Genomic DNA, 23,146 nt, shown 5'->3' with positions numbered 1-23,146 from the left:
GTGTGTGTGTGTGTAAAGAATACAAATCATATGGCAAATAACAGTCCTTTCAACTGCACTGCAAGGGTTGACATGTGTCAGGGATTGATTAAGATAAATGCAGTAAACTGACAACGAACAGTGAGAAACTAGAATCTAATTAACCTGAGCGATTTTGACTTTTTAATGAGTCTTTTTCAAAGGCAAATACAAAACAGACAAGACAAAGAAATAAAACAGAAAAACGGTTATGTTTGAAAAACTTTATATGCTGTTTCTACAGGAATTAAACCTTTAAATGTATTATGTTTTAACTGGTTTATTTCAGCTTGTTGCGGATACTGGAAAATATTTGTATTGACCTAGAAATCGATGAGCCATAACGACATCTGTTATTTTATGTAAATTTATGTAAGCGCAAATTCTATTCCGGATATTGTTTTAGTAGTCATTATAGGCTATTAAACAATTTTAGAGAATTATTTGAAAGAAAATGTGTCGGCTGCAAAAGATAATTTTCTTTGTGCATGGCTGTCTTTTTCTAGTTTTCTTGGTTTAAACCGCTTGGTTTCAATGTACTAACGCGGCATATCAAGTAAGATTCCTGTTCTTTCTTGGTTTGGGAACTCCATTTGGGGTTGTGAGCAATTGCAATACATGTTATATCACTGAAAGTGTGGCCAGGGGAGAAGTGTTCTGCGACCGGACTTTTGTACAGCTTCTTTGTCATCCAATCAGATCTATGATTGGTCCGCTCCTCTCAGCCTGCCGAAGGATCCATGAGGACCCCCACCCCCCACCCCATTACTCGGCACCATTGGTACAGGGCCTTTGACCTATCATACGGAGTCAAAAAATATCGTCATTCGAACCAATGTCATCACTGACTGCAGTATCCATCATACACAACTCCATATAATTCGATTGACTCATCGTAACAGTTAAAAATACAATGTCTGAACCGTACAACACACCAGACACATTTATTGCGAATACAGCAATATGCGTTGCACACACGCACTTCGCTTCGCATTAAATGTTTTCTTATAAAGGACTGTACGAGAGTGCAACTATAATAACCGTGTTCGCACAAACGATTCTTTCTTCGAAAAGAATAATCGCACCGGATTACAAAACTGGAATAATTCTCATCGCTTATTCAATACAACTTAAAACTAAATTCAACAAGCCTGTTCAGACATAAAAAAGTTTAAATTTGAACAGATCTACTCCATCGTTTAGTATCAAGTTATTTGATATCACTCTGACTTTCTGGAAAACTGTAAAATAAATTTCAAAACATTAAATGTATTCGACAATTTTGTCACCTATAACGGATAGCAAAAATAATACGACTTTTATTTTCACACATCTCTAGAGGTGAAGATTGCTTCCTTAAAGTCGACTCATATGTATTGTGACTACTCAAAGTGAATTTGAGCCATAATTACTGTAATCGTTGTCACATCCACGGCTAGAGAAATAGAGGTAAAACGTTTTCCACACTCTCGGCACTTTTTGCATGCATGAGTGAGGGAACATGAACATTATTTCTTAAGTCTAAATATCATCTGCATTATCATTCGTATATAAATAACTGGCATGTTCCTACACATTTTGTTACACCCTATCGGCTGGCAAATCTGTTTTGATATATATCTATTTGCTAAAATCTTTTATTTTGTTTGTGTTAATTGTCACGTTGGTTGGTCAGTGATAAGAAAGACCTTTTCTGCACCACGATGAATAACAACTTGTGTAGAATAGATACCACGAGATCGGAATCATACGCTGGTTACAATCAGTATTAGTATCGTCTTCTTCCTCATTAATTTCTTGTTCAGACAATTCATTGAAATTGATCTTGAAGAATTAAATAGCGAATTCGTCTGTTGAATGCCACGTACAATACGTGTTCATATACGAGAAGCGGAATGCATGAAAAAACAACCCATAGAAAACGTCAGAAAGTGCATTAATATTATTAGCTTCAGCACAGACTTTATTGATTGTTCTACTTTATGTTCTGGCTGGTATGCAGGAAAAGCGTCATACGTAGAAACCTGAGAAATACTAACCAGTTTGCTCATGTAAATATACCCACAGCTCTATTGCATGCCCCCCTTCCGCTTCCCTGACATAGTTGAGTCTGTAGTGGAAAACAAGCTTCTATAACTCTTTGTAAGATATTGTGTATGCAATGATTGGTCAACAGGCATATGTTCTAATAATGACCGTAATATATACCATGGTTTATAACAGTCCACTGACGACAGCAAAAATTCCGTGTGTATGCCAACACGGACTGTCTTACACAATCATGATAGTAAACTGACTTGTAAACACGCGATGACCTCAATAAGAACGCTCACAACGCTCCATAACAAATGCAAAGCACGTTGCCGGCTCAACGTTTTATCTTGCATTGTATTTATCTACAGGACAAATGGAGTAAATAACTCAATAACTCAAGCGAAAGTGCCGAGAGAACAGTGACTTGCTAAAATGTATATATCAAGATCATGTCATAGCATGCATTGAGTTTCATAGAGATTGATAACAACCGCAGAATATTTGTCGTTACTTAAAAATGGCAATAAGTTTAACACAAATTGCTGGAAGACAGTGATGTGCCGACACACGTATCTTTAATGAATTACCATAATATGTACAAAATTGTCCTGGCAATCGACTGAAAAATGTGAGACTGCGTTTATAACATTCTTGCATACGCTGAATCAAGCTCCATGCAAAAAATAGGACAACCACTCAAATGCAATTCACATGTACACACATCTTTGTCGATATGTGCATTTTCTGATGATGGCCACAATCATTCCTAAGTTCATGCAATCCACTGAAATCTGTCTGCAAAACCAGCTGCATTAACACGATTATGTCATACTCTTCTTCATCTTGATACAAGTCAAAAGGGACTGCATTAACAAGATTATATCATACTCTTCTTCATCTTGATACAAGTCAAAAGGGACTGCATTAACACCATTATGTCATACTCTTCTTCATCTTGATACAAGTCAAAAGGGACTGCATTAACAAGATTATATCATACTCTTCTTCATCTTGATACAAGTCAAAAGGGACTGCATTAACAAGATTATGTCATACTCTTCTACATCTTGATACAGGCCAAAATGGACTGCATTAACAAGATTATATCATACTCTTCTACATCTTGATACAGGCCAAAAGGGACTGCATTAACAAGATTATGTCATACTCTTCTACATCTTGATACAGGCCAAAAGGGACTGCATTAACACAATTATGTCATACTCTTCTACATCTTGATACAGACCAAAAGGGACTGCATTAACACAGTTATGTCATACTCTTCTACATCTTGATACAGGCCAAAAGGGACTGCATTAACAAGATTATATCATACTCTTCTACATCTTGATACAGGCCAAAAGGGACTGCATTAACAAGATTATATCATACTCTTCTACATCTTGATACAGGCCAAAAGGGACTGCATTAACAAGATTATATCATACTCTTCTACATCTTGATACAGGCCAAAAGGGACTGCATTAACACAATTATGTCATACTCTTCTACATCTTGATACAGGCCAATAGGGACTGCATTAACAAGATTATGTCATACTCTTCTACATCATGATACAGGCCAAAAGGGACTGCATTAACAAGATTATATCATACTCTTCTACATCTTGATACAGGCCCAAAGGGACTGCATTAACACAATTATGTCATACTCTTCTACATCTTGATACAGGCCAAAAGGGACTGCATTAACAAGATTATGTCATACTCTTCTACATCTTGATACAAGTCAAAAGGGACTGCATTAACAAGATTATGTCATACTCTTCTACATCTTGATACAAGTCAAAAGGGACTGCATTAACAAGATTATGTCATACTCTTCTACATCTTGATACAGGCCAAAAGGGACTGCATTAACAAGATTATGTCATACTCTTCTTCATCTTGATACAGGTCAAAAGGGACTGCATTAACACGATTATGTCATACTCTTCTTCATCTTGATACAAGCCAAAAGGGTCTGCATTAACACGATTATGTCATACTCTTCTACATCTTGATACAAGCCAAAAGGGACTGCATTAACAAGATTATGTCATACTCTACATCCTGTTATAGGTAAATAGGGACACTAACTAAAACAACTGCAGGTGCACATCGATTCGTGGATATGCGAATCTTTAGATGATAACAAATTCCTTCGCCATTATCATTTACCAATAAGGACGGGAAATGCATTCGAAAATATAAATGTCTTTGGAAAGCAACATAAATTTTTTCAAAGCATTTACACCACAAAAACTTACACCATAATGAAAACATGACCTACTTTTAGACAAGGCATGCATTTTGTTGATTCACTTTTTTAAAACATACTATTTCAGTTTTAGGAATTTTAGATTTAGCTTGAAGTCTGTTACCTTCGGTGACAAACAGGCACATACGTAACGAATATGAACCTAGGTCTCAGCTTTCAAAGCAGTCTACTAAAAATATAGGGGTAAACAAAGTGGTCTGTCTATTAGATGAAGTGCTGGAATAGATTCAGTGCTGAACTGCATGACCTTGAAATACAGCTACATGCTCGAACACTCATTTTGGGCTGAAACATTGCATCAGATCAAAGTTGTCGCCGACAGGCAACCAGAAAAAAAAGTATGTAAGATCAGTAGGGCAGGAAAAATAAATGGCATGCTCCTCCGCTGGACATCAACACGTTGTTTTAATGAAGTAAATTCCTACAATTGCTCAACAATCGGTATAATATTCCTGCCCTAAAAGATTACGTGACCTACCTCTCCCATTTACACAGCCAATTAATTTCTTTATCCTAAACAGCGTGTGCTTACTTTCCCAAGCAATCACTTATTTTAAATACGGAAGAACCTTTAAGTGTTCGTTGAAGATAACACTTGTATATACCAAATTTCGCAGCGACCCATCAAAGCCTTTAACACAAGTTGTATTTTCAAAATTATGTCATACACTGCATTCAGTCGTAAGACAAAAAGAGCCATAGCTTTAATACGAAAAGCGGGATCGAAGTGTTTTCTGGATAGGACCAGCTTTAATATAAAATGCGGGATCATTGGGCTTTATGGAAAGGACCAGTTGTGAGACAAAAAGAGCCATAACTTTAATACAAAATGCGGGATCGAAGTGTTTTGTGGATGGGATCACCTTTAATACAAAATAAGGTTTGACATAATTTGAAAACAAATTCTGGCTTTAATCAATATTTTCTGCCTTTTATTGGTAATGCTCGGGTTTTTGTTTTCTTTTCTTCAGCACGCATAATGTCATACAAATGTTTTGAACAGCACTTTACGAAAATAATAAATATTATTTTTGCCAGCAAATACCATGAGAAACGTGAATATGATTAGAATATGATTACTTAAAGAATGTTTATGAACTCCAGAGCAATAATTGTTTAATCAAAATTCTGTTGGATAGAATTCGATATTTGGTCAATTAATAAAACTAATAATTACAAATCTCGGTTCATTGATTTTTCTACGGTATCAGTCAAACAGTTGTTATATGCGATTAAAAATGGCATTGAGGTTTGCTATATTTAAAGGAAAATCCCAGATGAAGTTCATTCTCAATGAACATTTCAAAGACATCAAATATGATAAATGCAATATAAAACTCGAACGCACTTGACGTGTAATATAAAATTTGGTGAAATCCAATAACTCATTTTCTTCGCAGAAACTGGAAGTGTTTGATTTCATTCTATATCAGATATTCATACGGCATGTCATCCATTGTGCAGTCAATCGTTTCAAATGTTGAAAGTGCCAATCGATATTGCTGTCATTACGCACAACGCTACTGCATGGATCACATGAATTTGTTATATTCTATATTGAAAATTTGTACATACTGGGGAATCGTGTTAAACAGCAATAGTTTTGAACAATAGTTTTCGCCTTGTGTGCAAACACCACCCGAGTAAACGTGATCGCTTAGTATCCTGTTACCAAAGCTAACATTTCACCATCAGAAGTGACTAATTCAGAAAAGTGCCAAACTTTAAAACTGTGACGATCTATGCTTGACATCCACTATCATTATTCCTGGCAACGTACGTACATATTTTTGATAGAACTATTCAGATATCAGAAATGACGGCCATTTTCGCATTATAGTACATCAAAAGGAATGATTTCGTCAACTCTCGTTATTATTTTTTAACTAGCTGATGGTAAAAATAAATACTCAGTAAAGCTGTTGCGAAATCGCGCATTGCAACAGATATGACGACCATAACCGTAAGACGGAGTCAAAGAAGCCATCATCGTCGTTGAGATTACTAATTTACCGAACACCTGAATAAACCAGACGTAGTTAGACCAGTGTAGCTTGCGATTTGATAATAGGCAAAGAAACTTGTTTGGGTGGTTACGGTTTGCTGGTTTTAAGTCTGGAAGCTAAACGCTGGCTTGTTTTAAGACTGGAAGGTAATCATTTGCTGGATTTTAGACTGGAAAGAAAATATTTACTGGTCTTAAGAACCAAAGGTAAACATTTGCTGATCTTAATAATGGAAGGTAATTATTTGCTGGTCATAAGACTGGAAGGTAAATATTTGCTGATTATAAGCCTGGAAGGTAAACATGTGCTGGTCTTAAGACTAGAAGGAAAATTTATGCTGGTCTTACGAATAGAAGGTAAACATGTGCTGATCTTAAGTCTGGAAGGTAAACATTAGATAGGCTAAGAATATTTACTGGTCTTAAGAACGGCAGGTAAACATATGCTGGTCTTAGGACTGGAAGGTAAACATATGCTGGTCTTAGGACTGAAAGGTAAACATATGCTGGTCTTAAGAACGGCAAGTAAACATTTGCGGTATCGTGCTTCTCTCGGAGTAGCCTTAAGTTATCATAAACTGTAACGTGATGCTAATTGCATTATTAAGTAAGCTAATGAAAAAATTGTCTGATCAGCATTTTTAACTGACCTGCATATCTTGTTTGGCTTCTCTGCTTCTTCTCTTCACATATAATGTACCGGCTATATACAATAATAATACATATGTTGATGAGTTTAATGATGAATGGTGGCCTTTGCTATAATTAACAGCTTTCATTACAAGTACTTCAGTATAAATCTAATTACATAACTAATTATTTACATCTTTACACCGCAATACTGTATGATGCGAATGCTTTGTACCTTTTTGCATATCCAATACCAACAATATTGAAAGAAAGAGAGAGAGAGTATTGAGAGAGAGAGAATATTGAGAGAGAGAGAGAGAGAGAGAGAGAGAGAGAGAGAGAGAGAGTCTCTTTCAGAAATGGAAAATGACGTATTTATTGATGATATTGTGTTATGTTAGATACCAAAAGTCAGGAGACATTTAGTTATGTAATTGTCGAATTCGATGACCTAACAGAAAATTATAACTATTGTCATTTTTTATTATTTGCTGTAATAGTACATTCACACGCCTGCTAATGGTTCCACATCATAGTATATAACAATTATAAACTGGCCAATATAATTTCATAATACGTGATAGTATATAACAAATATAAACTGGCCAATATAATTCAATAATATGAGATATTATACAACAATTATAAACTGGCCAATATAATTCAATAATACGTGATATTATATAAGAATTATAAACTGGCCAATATAATTCAATAATACGTGATAGTATAAAAAAAACAATTATAAACTGGCCAACATAATCCAATAATACATGATAGTATATAAGAACATAAGAATTATAAACTGGCCAATATAATTCAATAATAAGTGATAGAATGTTACAATTATAAACTGACCAATATAATTCAATAATACGTGATAGTATAAAACAATTATTAACTGGCCAATATGATTTAATAATACGTTATAGTATAAAAGAATTATAAACTGGCCAATATGATTCAATAATACGTGATAGTATATAAGAATTATAAACTGGCCAATATAATTCAATAATACGCGATAGTATATAACAATTTTAAATTAGCCAATATAATTCAGTAATTATAGGTTACTGCATTTGTATGGGAAAATATGAACGAGTTTTGGGATGGAATACTGCACGACCTTGAGAGTGAAGTATATCCTTTCGACAAAACGAGTTCAAATTTTTCCATACAAATGCAGTAACCTTTTTATTATTTGCTCATTTTTTTCTACCTAGGGTTTAATTATATAAACAAAATACACTACAAGAAACAATGTAAATGAATGAATGCCGTATTCCAAACTAAATACACAAGCGCAGATTTGTCATTACGCAATGACATCATTATTTATGCGCACATAACTCCTCCCAGATAAATTTGAACTTAGTCGCGCGCTCGACATAACTTTCGAAAGAAAATGGCGTGTCTAGTTAAAATTGAAATTTGCAGTCATATTGTGAATGAATGCGCATTGCAACAACTTTTCCATTTGATCTGGAATGTATATATTTTGGTATTTTGTTTCGATTCGACGAAAGTTTGTGATTTTGGACTGGATTCATCTGTGCAAATTATACATGAAATACATCGGATTGAAGTGGCGCGGGAGAAGCGTGTTTACATCTGCAAATGTGTGTCTGTTTCTGTCACTGAATGTTTGAAATCATAATGTGGGAAAAATATGAAGTCTTTCAATTGCAATTATCAAAAAGACGCTATGGAATTTAATGCTTATTTTATTTTGAGTGCAGTAAGGAGGATGCAATTGCTCTTATCATCGAAATTACAGCAGAATTTAGAATTGTGTAATCTAGATTAAAAACCTATGACATGGCTCATGTAATTCGGATTTGCAGAATTAAGAAAATACATTTTGAGGACATTCAGGATGTAAAACTGTAAGTATATTGTATTTTGCCATTCTTATTACCAGCTAAAGAAGAGAGTATACGACTTGTCACTTAGCTAGCCTAAATCCGTAACATTGTATCAATGCGGAATGTGCCAAAACAGCTTGGTGTTTGTTTTTTTGTTTTTTTTTTGCAGTCCACGAAACATGTTTTAGTTCATTCAGAAACAAATTTAAACAACCACAACGTAAAGAGCCTCTTACGCGAGTGTACATGATTTGTGTACAAATCAAAAGTTCTGGCGTCTGCGTCCATTGTTTATTTACAATAGAAAGTAGTTCCTTTATGCACGTGAATGCTATATGTGTATTGCCGCGCGAGTTCAGCATCGGGTAATATTGGACGATTCTGACAATATAAAGTTAACGGGGAAAAAAATGAGCATATAATAATACGTGATATTATATAACAATTATCAACTGGCCAATATATTTCAGTAATACGTGATAGTATAAAACAATTAGTCACTGGCCAACATAATTCAATAATACGTTATAGTATAAAAGAATTATAACCTGGCCAATATAATTCAATAATACGTGATAGTATATAACAATTATAAACTGGCCAATATAATTCAATAATACGTGATAGCATATAACAATTATAAACTGGCCAATATAATTCAATAATACATGATAGTATATAAGAATTATAAACTGGCCAATACAATTCAATAATACGTGATAAAATATAAAAATTATAAACTGGCCAATATAATTCAATAATACATGATAAAATATAAAAATTATAAACTGGCCAATATAATTCAATAACATGTTCTAAAAGGGGCACCTTTAGTCTAGAAAGGATATAAACTGGATTACATGAAACATTTTATTTTCATTGATCAAAAAAAATTCGGAATCGATCTAATATTTTCCTTGATATACTAGTAGACCTAACATATTGTTGCGATACCTATTTACTGTTAGGGTATAGGGATGCGAAGAAGAATCAGTTTTTTTTTTTTCAAATTCATCAGATTTTAATATTTAGTTACCTTTGCGAACATATATATATATACATATATATATATATATATATATATATATATATATATATATATATATATATATATATATATATATATATATATATATATATATATATATATATATATATATCATAATATTATAAAATCTCAAATCAAAGGAAACGTCGATACGATTTGTTTTCCGCTGGTGACAACGGCGGTTAAGCCGCCACATCCATAGTTATTCACTTTAAGATACCTATCCTTTTCATCACTGAACTTGTTCATTCATTCTATTTGTATGCCTTTTTTCTTTTATAAGTTTGTCTTTATTACTGGATCATAACCACCAATGGTACTTGAATAGCGCAAATAGCAGTGCCTTCTAAAAAGATTTCCCTAAAGAAAAAACATGAATGTGATAAGAAAGTGCTTAAAACTTCTATTTCGTCTCGGATATTCAGAGGATTCAAGTTTGATCGTTCATCCTGACATTTAAACTGATTTTAGTATTGTCGGCATGTACCAAGGCATAACGTGTTTATCATCGTATCAAAAAACATGCGCATACTACAGCATAACTTGCTTCCGTTGCATGTAGTAATCTGTGCTTATTACGATACAACATAATACGGTTTGTAATTTCACGTCGTCTGTTTTTATAATCTTCTCTCTGTCTCAATATATAGAAATCATATAGCAAATCCCCGTCCTTTCAGGTATATTGGATCCAGCGTATCGATTGCGTGTTTATGGGATTAAGATAAATGCGATACACTGACAATGAACAGTGCAAAACTAGTTTCTCACTACCCTGAGCGCTTTTGACTCTGAGTCTTTGTCAAAGGAAAAAACAGAGACAAGACAATCAATAAACACAAAGAGAGTAGAAATGAAGAAAACTTATACAACTATTTCTACTGGAATCAAAGCTTGAAAATGTTCTAGTTCATTTCGGCTTTATATCGAGTACTAATGAATGAGCCACATTACCATCTCTTTTTATGTAAATTGGTGTAACCGTAAATTATATCCCGGCTATTTCGTTATTTTAATAGTAATTATAGGTGAGTAATTGACTAATAAGCAAATGAAGAAAGAAAAAATCAAGGTAAATGTGCTCGCTGTGAAAAAGATTCCTGGACTTCTTCATTTAGAATACTTAGTTTCAATAGATAGTCTCATTAAGATCCCTTTTCTTTCCTGGTGCCGAAACTCAATTTGTGGTTGTGAGCAGATGAAATTATCGTTACATTACTGAAAGTGTGGCCAGGGGAAGAGAAGTGTTACGTAACTGGACTTCTGTCTAGATTTGTTGTCATCCAATCAGATCTGTGAAGATTGATCAGTTAGAGCCGAAAGTGCTCAGAATAATGAGAAACTAGATTTTGCACTGTTCGTTAGCAGTTTAAGTCACAACACACAAACACCCACACACCCACACCCACACACACGCGCGCGCATATCTATCCTTATGTGTTAACAATGTTCGTTGTCAGTTTAAGTCACACACACACACACACACACACACACACACACACACACACACATATATATATATATATATATATATATATATATATATATATATATATATATATATATATATATATATATATATATATATATATATATATCCTGATGTGCTAACTAGAATTTATTTTTAAGCGCTTAGAGCTTCTATAGCTTAAGAGCTGTACTAAGTCCCCATTATTATTATTATTATCATTATTATTATTAGTCGAAAAATATCTGCCTATTACTGTCTAACATAATAGTCTCATTTAAAATAGTATGTACATATTACAGTATAGCATGTTACGATCACAATAAATAAAATTAATATTTTTATTATGCCACGTTAACATGATATGAAAATAATATGTGCGCACTACAGTGTAACATGTTACCATCATTAGAAATGCTATAGGTATACAGTTGAAAGGAAGAAAGTCTGAAGTTCCAGCATAATGATTTTCCATTTATGTGCATATTCTTCTCCAGGAAATAGATACCCGTGTTTTCGGGCGAAGAAAATAAATCTCCAACGTCACAACCTATGATGGTAACCCTCTTTAGAGACTTCGGGCAGTTTTACATCAAAGTTTGTTTCTTTTATGATTCAGTCAGTAATTATGATTTAACGTCGTTCCTAATTAATCACGAGACTATAATAGAAATAAATTTCTATAGCCAACAGCATTAGAGTCATAAGCAGCTATCATCATTATCATTTAAAGGATTACAATCTTTGATTTTTCCGTGTCGATAACATGGATCCAAATAAAAAATCACAGGTAGGAAGTAAGTGCTATAATGTTTTCAGTTACAGCATCGTCATCATGGTCATTGTCATCGATGTTATCGAATTAGTCTTCATTGTCGTCTTTGGCATCTATTATTTCTTCCGAAAGAAAGAAACGAATATGTTTGGCATGTTGTATTAAAAACATAATTCCTGCCCAACCACTTTTTATTGGAAGGGGTTCAAGAATTAGGTGGAGGGATGGGGGAGCAGATTTTTTTGCTACGCTACTGTGGTATATGGAGACAAAGATGGACACGGAATAGCAATGTCAGAACAGCAATATCAGAGAAGAAAACACGCAGTTTCACATTAGAAGCGAAGATAAACTAATTGCATGACACTGGAACATTACTGGCAAAAGATTGCAATTCCTATTTGAACGTAGCGAGATTTTTCCTGATAAAAGATGAAATCTAGTTTTTGTCTTTGTTATATTTTGCCTGTAATATCACAATGTGCCCGAAAAATGGAAGAACCAGGCAAAACTAAACCAGTCTTGTCTGCGGAATAATAATACACAGACTAGCCATTATTGATTGTTACGTTTCTCTGGTCATAATTATCGCTCTAAGAACGTTAATGATGGAATAGATTGCTCTGTCTCTTTCTAAGATAATACCAAAATAGACCAATGAAAGACCATGACTAATGCATTTGTCCATCATTTATATCCTGAACGGAATACAACTTGTTAGCTCTTCCTGACTTTACTCGCAACGCATTAAAGAATAAGTGATACAAATGGTAATGAATTTTGTGTGTCTTATTGTCAACTTCCATGTGTTACTGTCAACATATAATTTTCACAACCAGTCAGTGCCCTGCGATACTGTAGGATAAGAATATATTCTTCTATTCCGTGTATGCAATGCCAAAATTACAAGTTTTGAATATTCAACAATAACCAGTGATAAAATTCTACTATCGCTTTCGGGAAAGGCAAAGGTATCTTGGTTCACGATTATTTGTGCAATGCAAAACATTTGGCAATGAAGCCTCAATTATTGTAATTAGATAGACGAATGAAAGGATACCGTTACCTTCAATGTCTTAAATTGTAAATTCATCTGCGAGCGAATTATTTCAGACATAGGTGATGATGTTGTTAATATTGTAATCTAGTTTAACTGACATATTTCAAAGCAAGCAGAATGGATACATATTTGCTAATTACACAAACTGATTTCATAAACTTTGAAAAGATCAGTCATGTTAAAAGATAAAATTAATAGAACGTTCTCAAATATCTAGCTTTGGAAATACATATATTTCACAATGCTGCAACATTGTTCTATTATCCAACAAATTGTGTTGGCAACATTTGTATCTCCTTGCTAACAGCTGTCATTTTAATCGCTACTCATAAACATTTCAGAACCTACTGTGTTCTACTTCAGATTCCATGAAAGTTTTCTTATTTTCAACTACTCTACCTACCAGCGATTATACTTTGTCTTTATTTAGTTGGTTTTTTTTAAATATAAATTTCCTAATTATACTTTGCCTTTATTTAGTTTGTTTAAATATTAACTTCCTAAAGTGTTTTGATGTTAACTGATTTAGATATGTACTTGAATAAATCTCAAATATTAGGAAGTTTAAAGCTACCATGTAAAGATCCTGTAAATTACCAAACCTGTTTCCTACGTAGGATATAAGAAACATCAAAGAAGAGACAAGCCGTGTGGAACAGAAAGTGGATTGGAGGAACTCCTTAGACTTGTATATACAAAAAGATTTCAGCACGGAATATTTACTGTCTTGGTAACAAAGTGATGTAGATCTTTCTTCGACGTTGTTTATAAGTAAACAACACTGTTGACAAACACATAGTATATTTAGGAGATTTTTCCAACTAATGACGGTCACCAAATTGGTTACTAGAATATCAAAAGTTAATGCACTTGATCTGAAATATGCTTCTAATGAAATGTCAGAACTCGTTTTATTTTAAATTCACAATTTTGGTCACATGCTATTCCAGATATTTTTTTAATTAATTGTTTAATGGGACGTCCAATGTACATTAAGATATAACGTGGGAGAAAATGAACGTAACTCCTACTACTATATTTAGTATTATTATATATTCATTTTTGTCTCCATTAACTGTACATTGTAAGAATGGTGCAGTATTTTACGATACTGAACACCATCATATTTCACTCACGTGCACGATATGTGTGCCTAAAGATATTATAAAATATTAGGAACTGTGGAATCAAACCATGTACACACAAGTAGTAGACGCTTTAGGTTGTGGTTGATTGAATTTGTTTTTTGAATGAACTAAAGCAGCTGTTTCGTCCATTTGAAAGCAAAAACGATAAAGTTGACTATGTGGACGAGTTCACTGAGTCAAAAACGAAACTTGCAAAGAAGCAAACGAATGAACATGTATTCACAATGTCAACAACAAATGTGGGACACGCAGTACTTGAAAAATACCGTTCTAATCATTGCAACAGTTATTTAGGAGAGTATGCATATCTTTTCGCAAATAGAATGGCTAACACTATGACGAGTGCTCTCTAGGGTCTACGATATATCGTAAAAAAGCATATTGAGGAAAAGGGTATTGGAGATGTACTATTTTACAAGTCTGTCAAAATACTAGATTCGAGATAAAAATGCAACTGAAGATTTTGATAAGAAAATAAGAGCACCAGAGCCAATAATCCAAGAGGACGAAAAATGCATTATTTCAGATGGGTAAATGGAGTGTAATACAACATCTGCTTTTCAATTTACCCTGTGTAACTATTTGGATGCAATGTTAGGCTAGCGATGGAAGACACACTGCATTATAAATGTCATAGGTGAGGTCCCTCCAACAGTGAGACGCAAGTGAGAGGGCATACACATGTTTTCTTTAGCTGGTAATAAGAATGGTAATAAATATACTTACATTTATGCATCTTGAATTTCCTCAAATTCTACTTTTTTAGTTAGTCCTTCAAATCCGACTGACATGTCCTGCAAAACCTGATACAAACAGAAGGTGTACTTGAATTTCCAGTAGCCTACATTTCCAGAGCTGAAATTCATTCTCCCATTAAATTGACCCAATAATCCCGTCCCTCATAATAAGAAATAATTGAGTTGGATCAACTTAGAAACGAAATCCACGCGCGTTCGTTCACAATATGACTGTAAATTTCAATTTTAAGAAGTCCAAAACGACAGTTCTTTTTCAAACTGACGTAGAACGCGCGACAAACTTAAAAGGTCGCTGGGCGGAGCTTTGTGCGCATGAATACTGTTATTGTGTATTGATGAATCTACGGTTGTAAATTTATTTTGGAATAAAACATAAATTCAACCACATTGCTTTTGTAATGTTTTTTTTTATTAAGCCTTAGAAAGTTAAACAAAATGAACGTATAATAAAAAAAAAATAATAATGAGGACTTTGTATAGCGCCTAATCTTTAGAAGCTCTAAGCGCTTTACAACATTAGACAACACCTATAACATAAAAACATATATAATGATATTACTACAGAAAACAAACACCATGAAATTAGAATACATAAAAACATGCTGTAAATATTTAAGGTAGGGGCTATTATTAGGTCTTTAAGATTGTTCTTGCAGTCAAAATAAGAGATTTTTAAGAGCACTCTTGAATGGGATCACCGTGTCTTAAGTTCAGTGGGCAATTCATTCCACGTTGCTGATCCCTGGTATGCAAAAGAACGTTGTCCATATGACTTCGTTTTCGTAGTGGGAATAATCAGAAGAGAAGCGTAAGTATCTTGCTGGTGTGTACACATGGGTTAGGTCGGATAGGTATGCTGGACTGAAGTCCGTCAGTGAAACGTAGCACAGAGAACAAATTTTGTGTTTGATTCTGGATCGAATGGATAGTCAGTGTAGTTTCAGTACTGTGGCAAGGGCGATATGCAGATTGTACATGGCTAGAACGACTGTTTGAATTCAGATGAGATACAAGCTGGGATAGAACAACCTTTTCTACGATTTTTGATATGAATGGGAGATTAGAAACTGGGCGGTAGTTCGTTAAATCGTTATGGTCGAGTGTTGGTTTCTTCAGCAGAGGTTTTGCAATGGCAGTTTTGAAAAATGATGGGAATTCCCCGGATGAGAGAGAGGTATTAATAACATCAGGTAGTGAAGGTAATACTGGATCTAAGCACTCAAACAGCAGGGATATTGGAATTGGATCAAGTTCACATGATTTTGGTGCACTCTCCATAACGATTGTACGTTCTAAATCCATAGAGACAGGTTCAAATGCTGCTAATGGTTGCCACTGAAATTCCGTATTCCAACTGTATAGTGACAACGAATCGATTGAAATTGTGTTGTAAAGCTTATCTATAATGTTTTGTACTTTGTCAAGGAAGAAATCTGCAAACAGGTCAGGAAGATCTACTAGACAGAAGGTAGTTGGAAGTGGTGTACATTTGTTATTTGACATTACGTTGTTAGTAATCTCGAAGAGCACTTTGCAGCTGTAACTTTCCATGATCTTTGTACTGTAGTGGACTGATTTCGCTGCATGGACTATGTTTGTGACGTTCTTCTTAGTGGCTTCATAGATTTGCTAATGAATAGTGAGTCTGGTGGAAAGCCAAAGCCGCTCAGCTTTACGGCGGTCTCTTTTAGCAGTGCGAAGCTGGTCTCTAACACTGCTATACCATGGAGAACACTTTTGAATTGAAATTCTCCACTTGGTAGCTGGGGCATGTTTGTCAAGCAATGAACGCAGGAAGTTATCGAGTTGTTCTGCTGTAGGAGGTAGGCAAGTTGTTAGGTTTACTTGGATGTTATGCATTCGTTTGGTTCTATTTATCATACGGAGGTTTCTCTTAGTAGCAAATAAAGGTGGAGGGTTAGGGGCTGATATGTCAAGATGGCATATAATGCAGAGGGGATCTGAAGTTCGTGGGATACCGGGGGGGAACGTAGACTATTATCATCAGGTTTATGAAGAATCCAGTCTAAAATGTGACCATGTTCATGGGTGGGTTAGTTAACTGACTGTTTGAGGTTGAAAACGTTAATGGAATCTATGAGTTTTAATGTGTTTGGGTTCCCGGGACAGTCGAAGTGAAAGTTGAAATCTCCAACAATAATCAGGTTGCCACCTATCGAATTTCCATAGTCCAGGAGATTCGGAAACTGCTCAAAAAAGAGGGATTCAATCAGCTTGGTTTATTTTACTAGGATGAGGGCGGTATAGGCAGAAATAATGGACTGACCTTTGTTCCAGTGTAAGTGTGGTTTGGACTAATTAAACGATGTGTGGTAAAGATTGAAAGTTGTGGCGTGGTTAAGACGTTTAGTCATGGAGTTCTTTGTGATGACAGCAATTCCACCTGCCCGACGAGAGTGGCGGGGGAACGACTTGATGGAATAACCGGTGGGTGTTAGATCTGCGCACTTGGGCTCATCGCCTGATGTTTTTAGCCATGTTTCTGTCAGGAAAAAGACGTCGATATTCTGAATGTTGATACAATTAACTATTTCTGCGCGCTTTTCCGGTGGTCCAACTGATTGGGCATTGCATAATGCAATACGCAGATGTATCTCTAGGATAGTTGACACAAACGTTGACGAGTTAATAGGGATTTGAATTAGGTTATCTAAATTAACGGTCGAATTTTAAACTGTTGAGCCGGAAAGTGCATAAGGGAGATAACTGGAATTCTTCGTCCTGTTCTTCGCCGGCCAGCTTTGAAACAACGTTTCTTTTTTCGCTTCTGTTTACATTTAAGTAATGATGAATGTAGTCTCAGTTCTTTTATTCTAGACCACAATGTAGTGTGGAGAGCCACGGAATGATCATTTACAGCAATTAACGAGGGTCCATCATAGCGTAAACGGGTTGACTGGTGAGTATCGCGAGATGGCGGTTTGATCAACAACAAAGGAAGTTATAGCAGTGGAGCAAGACAGCTGAGAAAAAAGTCTAATTGTTCTCGTTTCCAAAACAAGGAGATGAAGAAACACATACAAACTGAACAGCCAATGCATGATGAACACAATTACGTAGACGAAGACAGGTAACAAGCACATATATCATGAAAAACGGCACAAAAAAAGAACAGCTGCTTCAAGCCGGTTAAGCGATAGCGGCCATCTCTTATATACACACAAAATCTAATTTCTGAAAATATTCTAGCATTAGGCAACAAAATTATCGTAAACGTCTAACATCAAATGTTGTTGTTTGCTTAAGCACGGTGCTAAAGCTGTCGACACATGTATATGACTATGTTATGTCCTTTTAGTCAATTGGCACCGAGTTTTAAACAGGATAGGATGAGCCCGGGGGCAGTGTTCGTTAGTGACGTTACTACTTTGATAAAGAAAACAGATTGCATGTCAATTACCAACGTGCCGCCTTTCCCCTTTCTGTTCTAAGTATATGTGATGAGAAGAATTGTTGCCCATCCCCTCTTTACACTACGGTGAATGTGAAATACTACTTACCTGGCGTCCCATTGCACTGGACCCCTCCTAACCCTGTCCTCGCGCAAGCACTGCATATACGATTACAAAAATTGGTAGAGGTCTCAGTCACATCCTTTACCTCAAACAATAAATATCTGTAAAACCAACATTAAATTCACACAGTCATTACGAAACCTAGGTGTTACTCTGGACAGTACTCTCATGTTGCACCAACATGTCATGAACATATGCAAGGCTGCATATCTTGAGCTGATACGCATCAGCTCCATTCGCAAATATCTTTCAGTTGAGGCCACTAAAACACTTGTGTGTTCATTAGTACTTTCAAGACTGGACTATTGTAACTCAATTATGTCTGGTTTATTTCAATGTCTGCTTCAGAAACTTCAAAACGTTCAAAACACAGCTGCTCAGATCACTACGATTAGAGCACACCTCCCCGCTGGTCTGTATCCTACACTGGCTATCCATTCGATCCAGAATCAAACACAAATTTTGTTCTCGGTGCTACATTTCACTGACGGACTCCAGTCCAACATACCTATTCGACCTCACCTATGTATACTCATTATTCCCACTACGAAAACGAAGTCGTATGGAGAACGTTCTTTTGCATACCAGGGCTGAGCAACGTGGAACGAATTGCCCACTGAACTTAGACTCAAAGACACAGTGATCCCATTGAAGAGTTCTCTTAAAAGTCACTTATTTCGACTGCAAGAACAAACTTAAAGACCTTAAATATTTCATCATGTTTTTTACGTTTTTTTAATTTCATGGTGTTTTTTAATAATAATAATAATATCATTATATATTTTTTTATGTTATAGGTGTTTTCTAATGTTGTAAAGCGCTTAGAGCTTCTAAAGATTAGATGCTATACAAAGTTCTCATTATTGTTATTATTTACTCCCATATCATCTGTTTTTTTTCTAAATGTTATCTTTGCAGCTAAATAAAATGCTACAACTAGGTCCTTCTTGAAATCATGAAAATCAAGTCATAATTTATTATTACGGTTTGTTGGTCTTGTTCATAACTGGAAAATGTACATATTTGTTGCATGTTTTTCATCAGCTCCACACTATCAAAAGCTGTTTGTTGAACGTAGGCCTGATATTTTTGTATTACCGTAATTTTCTTATATAACTCGCACCCATGTGCGAAAAATGTAGACTTAGGTAAGACCGCCTCCTTCTAAAAACTTTTCTCGACTACAGAACATATTGGAAAATATTATGACCTATCAAAAATCTGCATATATTCAAGTTATTTATTTATGAAAACCCAATCCCAGTTAAAGAGTATCTAAGTATAAAATAATCACGTGACATATTTTTTATTCATAGAGATATTTCATCGGCTGTAAGAAGTTACGCTATCTTTGGGCACTTAAAAGGTTTTTGTAGTTGTGCTTTTATACCTGCAAATGTAAGAAACCTATTTTTTTGCCTTTAAGCTGAGGTTACCCTTCATATTTTTGGAGAGACAGTGAAACATCTTCATGCTTAAATGATTTGTTCCTCCTCTATGGTAATCATTATTGTGACACAAATGAATCAAGGACCCAGGCTGAATCAACGCCGCGTGTATCTGAAAAACGTACGAGCCGCATTAGTCGAGGTTTGTGGAGATAAACTAGGTGTTGAATACCAATGAAAACTTGAATGAGTCGAGTGCACGATAGAAAAATTTGATTTAATTTTATACAGTACTCTAGTTTCTGGCAGACGGACTCTTCCCGTCAGATACCCATTCTACTATTATATTTCTCTTGTACAACAATGCACGTGACTTTATTGTTACGAAAAGAATGTTGCTCCTGTTATATAACATTGTTCGTCATTTTCGGAAAGGTGTCAAGAATGACCAATGAAATAACTTTAATGCCTCTATTTTATTTTTCGTCATTTAATTATCTTTCTCTCCGCGATTCCTGTTGACCAATAAATGTGCAAACTGATGAATATCTTTTTTCTATGGGGCAAAAAACCCTCATATATTAACTGTTTTTAGCTGTGTCAGAAAGTTATTAAAACACGATATTTATAACAGTATCACCCACAAATTGTTCATAAAACGTCTAAATAAGAGTGTAGAGACGGTAGGGGATATAAATGATACTTAATAAATTTTGCATTTTGTACTACTTTATGTTTATCCATAGTCGGACAATTTACTTTTCTAGAAATTATGATGAAAGATCGCTAAAGTGCCTAGTCTTACTATAAAGGGCCACACTCACACCTAAACGGCTGAGTCTCTCCTATAATGAGCCGGGTCTCACTAGTATTGCTTCGGAGAGCCAGATGCCATAATTCTTTGGGACTTTTAAAAATGTCTCTACCTTTACTCCTTCAGGATAATTGTGGTTTCCATGAGTCATTCACGATGAATGTATTTGGAGTGTTCTTTTAATTAAACAATAACTTTGAGAAGAAATGATACATTGCATAATCTCTCATAAATTGTGCTTGTTACGTGTTTATGATCTCATAAACAGTAACAAGAAAAAGTGAAGACATCAAGCTTTGTAAAATTTTACAAATAATTTATTTCCCCTAGAAAAACAAGTTAAGAATGAGGAAAAGAACTTACTGTTTTAAGAATCAAATCCGAAAATAATCCAAGAACAATCCAGGAATTAAAAATTAGAATTCCTAGTAATAACATTTTCTAATGAATTTGAGTTCGAGTCCGGACGAAAATCCAAACTGAAGGAAGGCGATAACGTATGCTGTAGTCGGTATAGCACTTAAAGTGTCGACAGTTTTTTGTTGAACCACAGAAAATAATATTCCAGTGTTTCACGCCCGAATAAAATTTCAATAAATGTCTTGGTTCAAGAATTCTGTATGAACACTTAAATACTCCAATGGAAAAAATTAATTTCTGAGAATCCAAATAATTTGAAGAAAAATTACAATTTAACTCATACTGGTCGCAAAAGAATTAATACCTTGACGTCTAACCGACTAAAAGCCAGACTGACTAAATTCTCTATAGAAAAAGGTTATACACTAATTTAATACGCAAAACAGATTCCCGTATGTGGGTCACATAATCACTTTCCCGAACAAGATAAAAGCTATTCACATGTCTAAAGTCACGTACTCCCAGTAGAGCCTCGATATCACTAATAAACTCCACACTAAGAGTGAATAAAAAGAAAATAAAAAAGTTGTTTACTGATTCTGAATCAAGGTCAAGAACTAGATCAGCATTAATATAACAAGTTCTAAAATGATGTGTTTACGAAAAAAAACTGTCAGGTCAAACTAGTTTCCGGAAGATGTCAAATTCCAGTAAATAAAATTACAGTACAATAGCGTGTAATGGAATAAAACAATTAAAACTAACAAACAAAAATCTTAAAGTAATTCAAATATAAATTAATTAAAATATACATAACATGCTGTAGGCATGCAATAATCGTTTGGTAAAATTAATTAGTTACAATTAATGTTTCCACCTATTTTATATAAAGCCCGATTATTCAAATATCATACGATTTAAGATTGCCTCCCAGTCAAGTGTTCTAAAGTTGAATATCTTTTGTTCAAGAGGCTACGAGATGTTTCAAGAACAAAGAGTTCGGGGACAGGGGTGGGAACACTTACTACTGCGACGATCCCAGCAAGCCCAGCTGCTGTGAGGAAAACTCCATGTTTACTTGTTGTGAAGATAAAGGCACACGAACTCTGTGAGTATATATCGTTACTCTTTAAAACTTTTACTGTAAATATTATGAATATCCTTTGTATATAATACTCAGCTTCCAGTACAGAGCGAAGCTTTCTATGATCAGTGTTCAAAACTGATATTATTTATCTCATGATCTTTATATAGAATTTGCAGTATATCTGTATAATTGTTCGAAAGATATTGTGAATCTCACGAGATTTGTATGGACCCTGCTGAACTAATCCTAAAGGTCAGTGGTAATTGAGCAAACAATACAATTATTGTCGAGTGGGTCTGTAACTCTGCAGTGAAAGTTGTCTTATGATGTTTGTCTCTCTGTAACTGATATTTCCGACCGCCTGCAAAAGATATTGTGCTGTTGACATCCAAAAAGCCGCGTCAAAGAAATTCTGTATGAATCAAATAATAATAATTCTAATATGAATATTTTCACACCATTTCATTAAACGTTTTAGTATATTAAATTGGTTATCATTTTGTTATTGTGCTGCACTGAAAAATGGTAAAACGACAGGTTGGTCAGTGCCATTATATATGATCGTCTATCGTATGACACCAAACTGATATATAACTGTGATCTGCGTTGTTTTACGAAACAGCATATCTTTATTCCATAATCTCGCTCTTCCTTTTGGCAACATTACGATGAGAGTAAGTTCTTTTAATTTTCTCCCCCATAATCTGTATATTCTAGCTAGAAAATTAATGTTACCTGATTATTTACAAAAAATGTAAGACATCGTACGCCGCATCTTTTGCTTTAGTATTCTGAAGGAAACAAGATTGGGAAGGAAGAAGACTCCAATTTTAGTCTCCTCGTAACCGCTATTTTCAACAGTGTGCAAT

General features: G+C 34.7%; 1 protein-coding gene across 1 annotated transcript in view; it reads left to right on the top strand.

Moving 5' to 3' along the window:
* LOC149785583 (uncharacterized) overlaps window positions 1-23,146 on the top strand; it is a 38,805-nt gene that overhangs the window by 5,466 nt on the left and 10,193 nt on the right. Inside the window, exon 2 of the mRNA XM_089979377.1 lies at window positions 22,160-22,298. Within this exon, the coding sequence (XP_089835503.1) occupies window positions 22,160-22,298 (139 nt within the window). The remainder of the gene's footprint in view (window positions 1-22,159; window positions 22,299-23,146) is intronic.

This window comes from Sinohyriopsis cumingii, chromosome 13, assembly GCF_028554795.1.
Source record: "Sinohyriopsis cumingii isolate HCF-2022 chromosome 13, ASM2855479v2, whole genome shotgun sequence".
NCBI classification, from domain to species: domain Eukaryota; kingdom Metazoa; phylum Mollusca; class Bivalvia; order Unionida; family Unionidae; genus Sinohyriopsis; species Sinohyriopsis cumingii.
The sequence above is the reverse complement of the archived record's forward strand: the minus strand, read 5'-3'. Positions and strand labels throughout refer to the sequence as shown.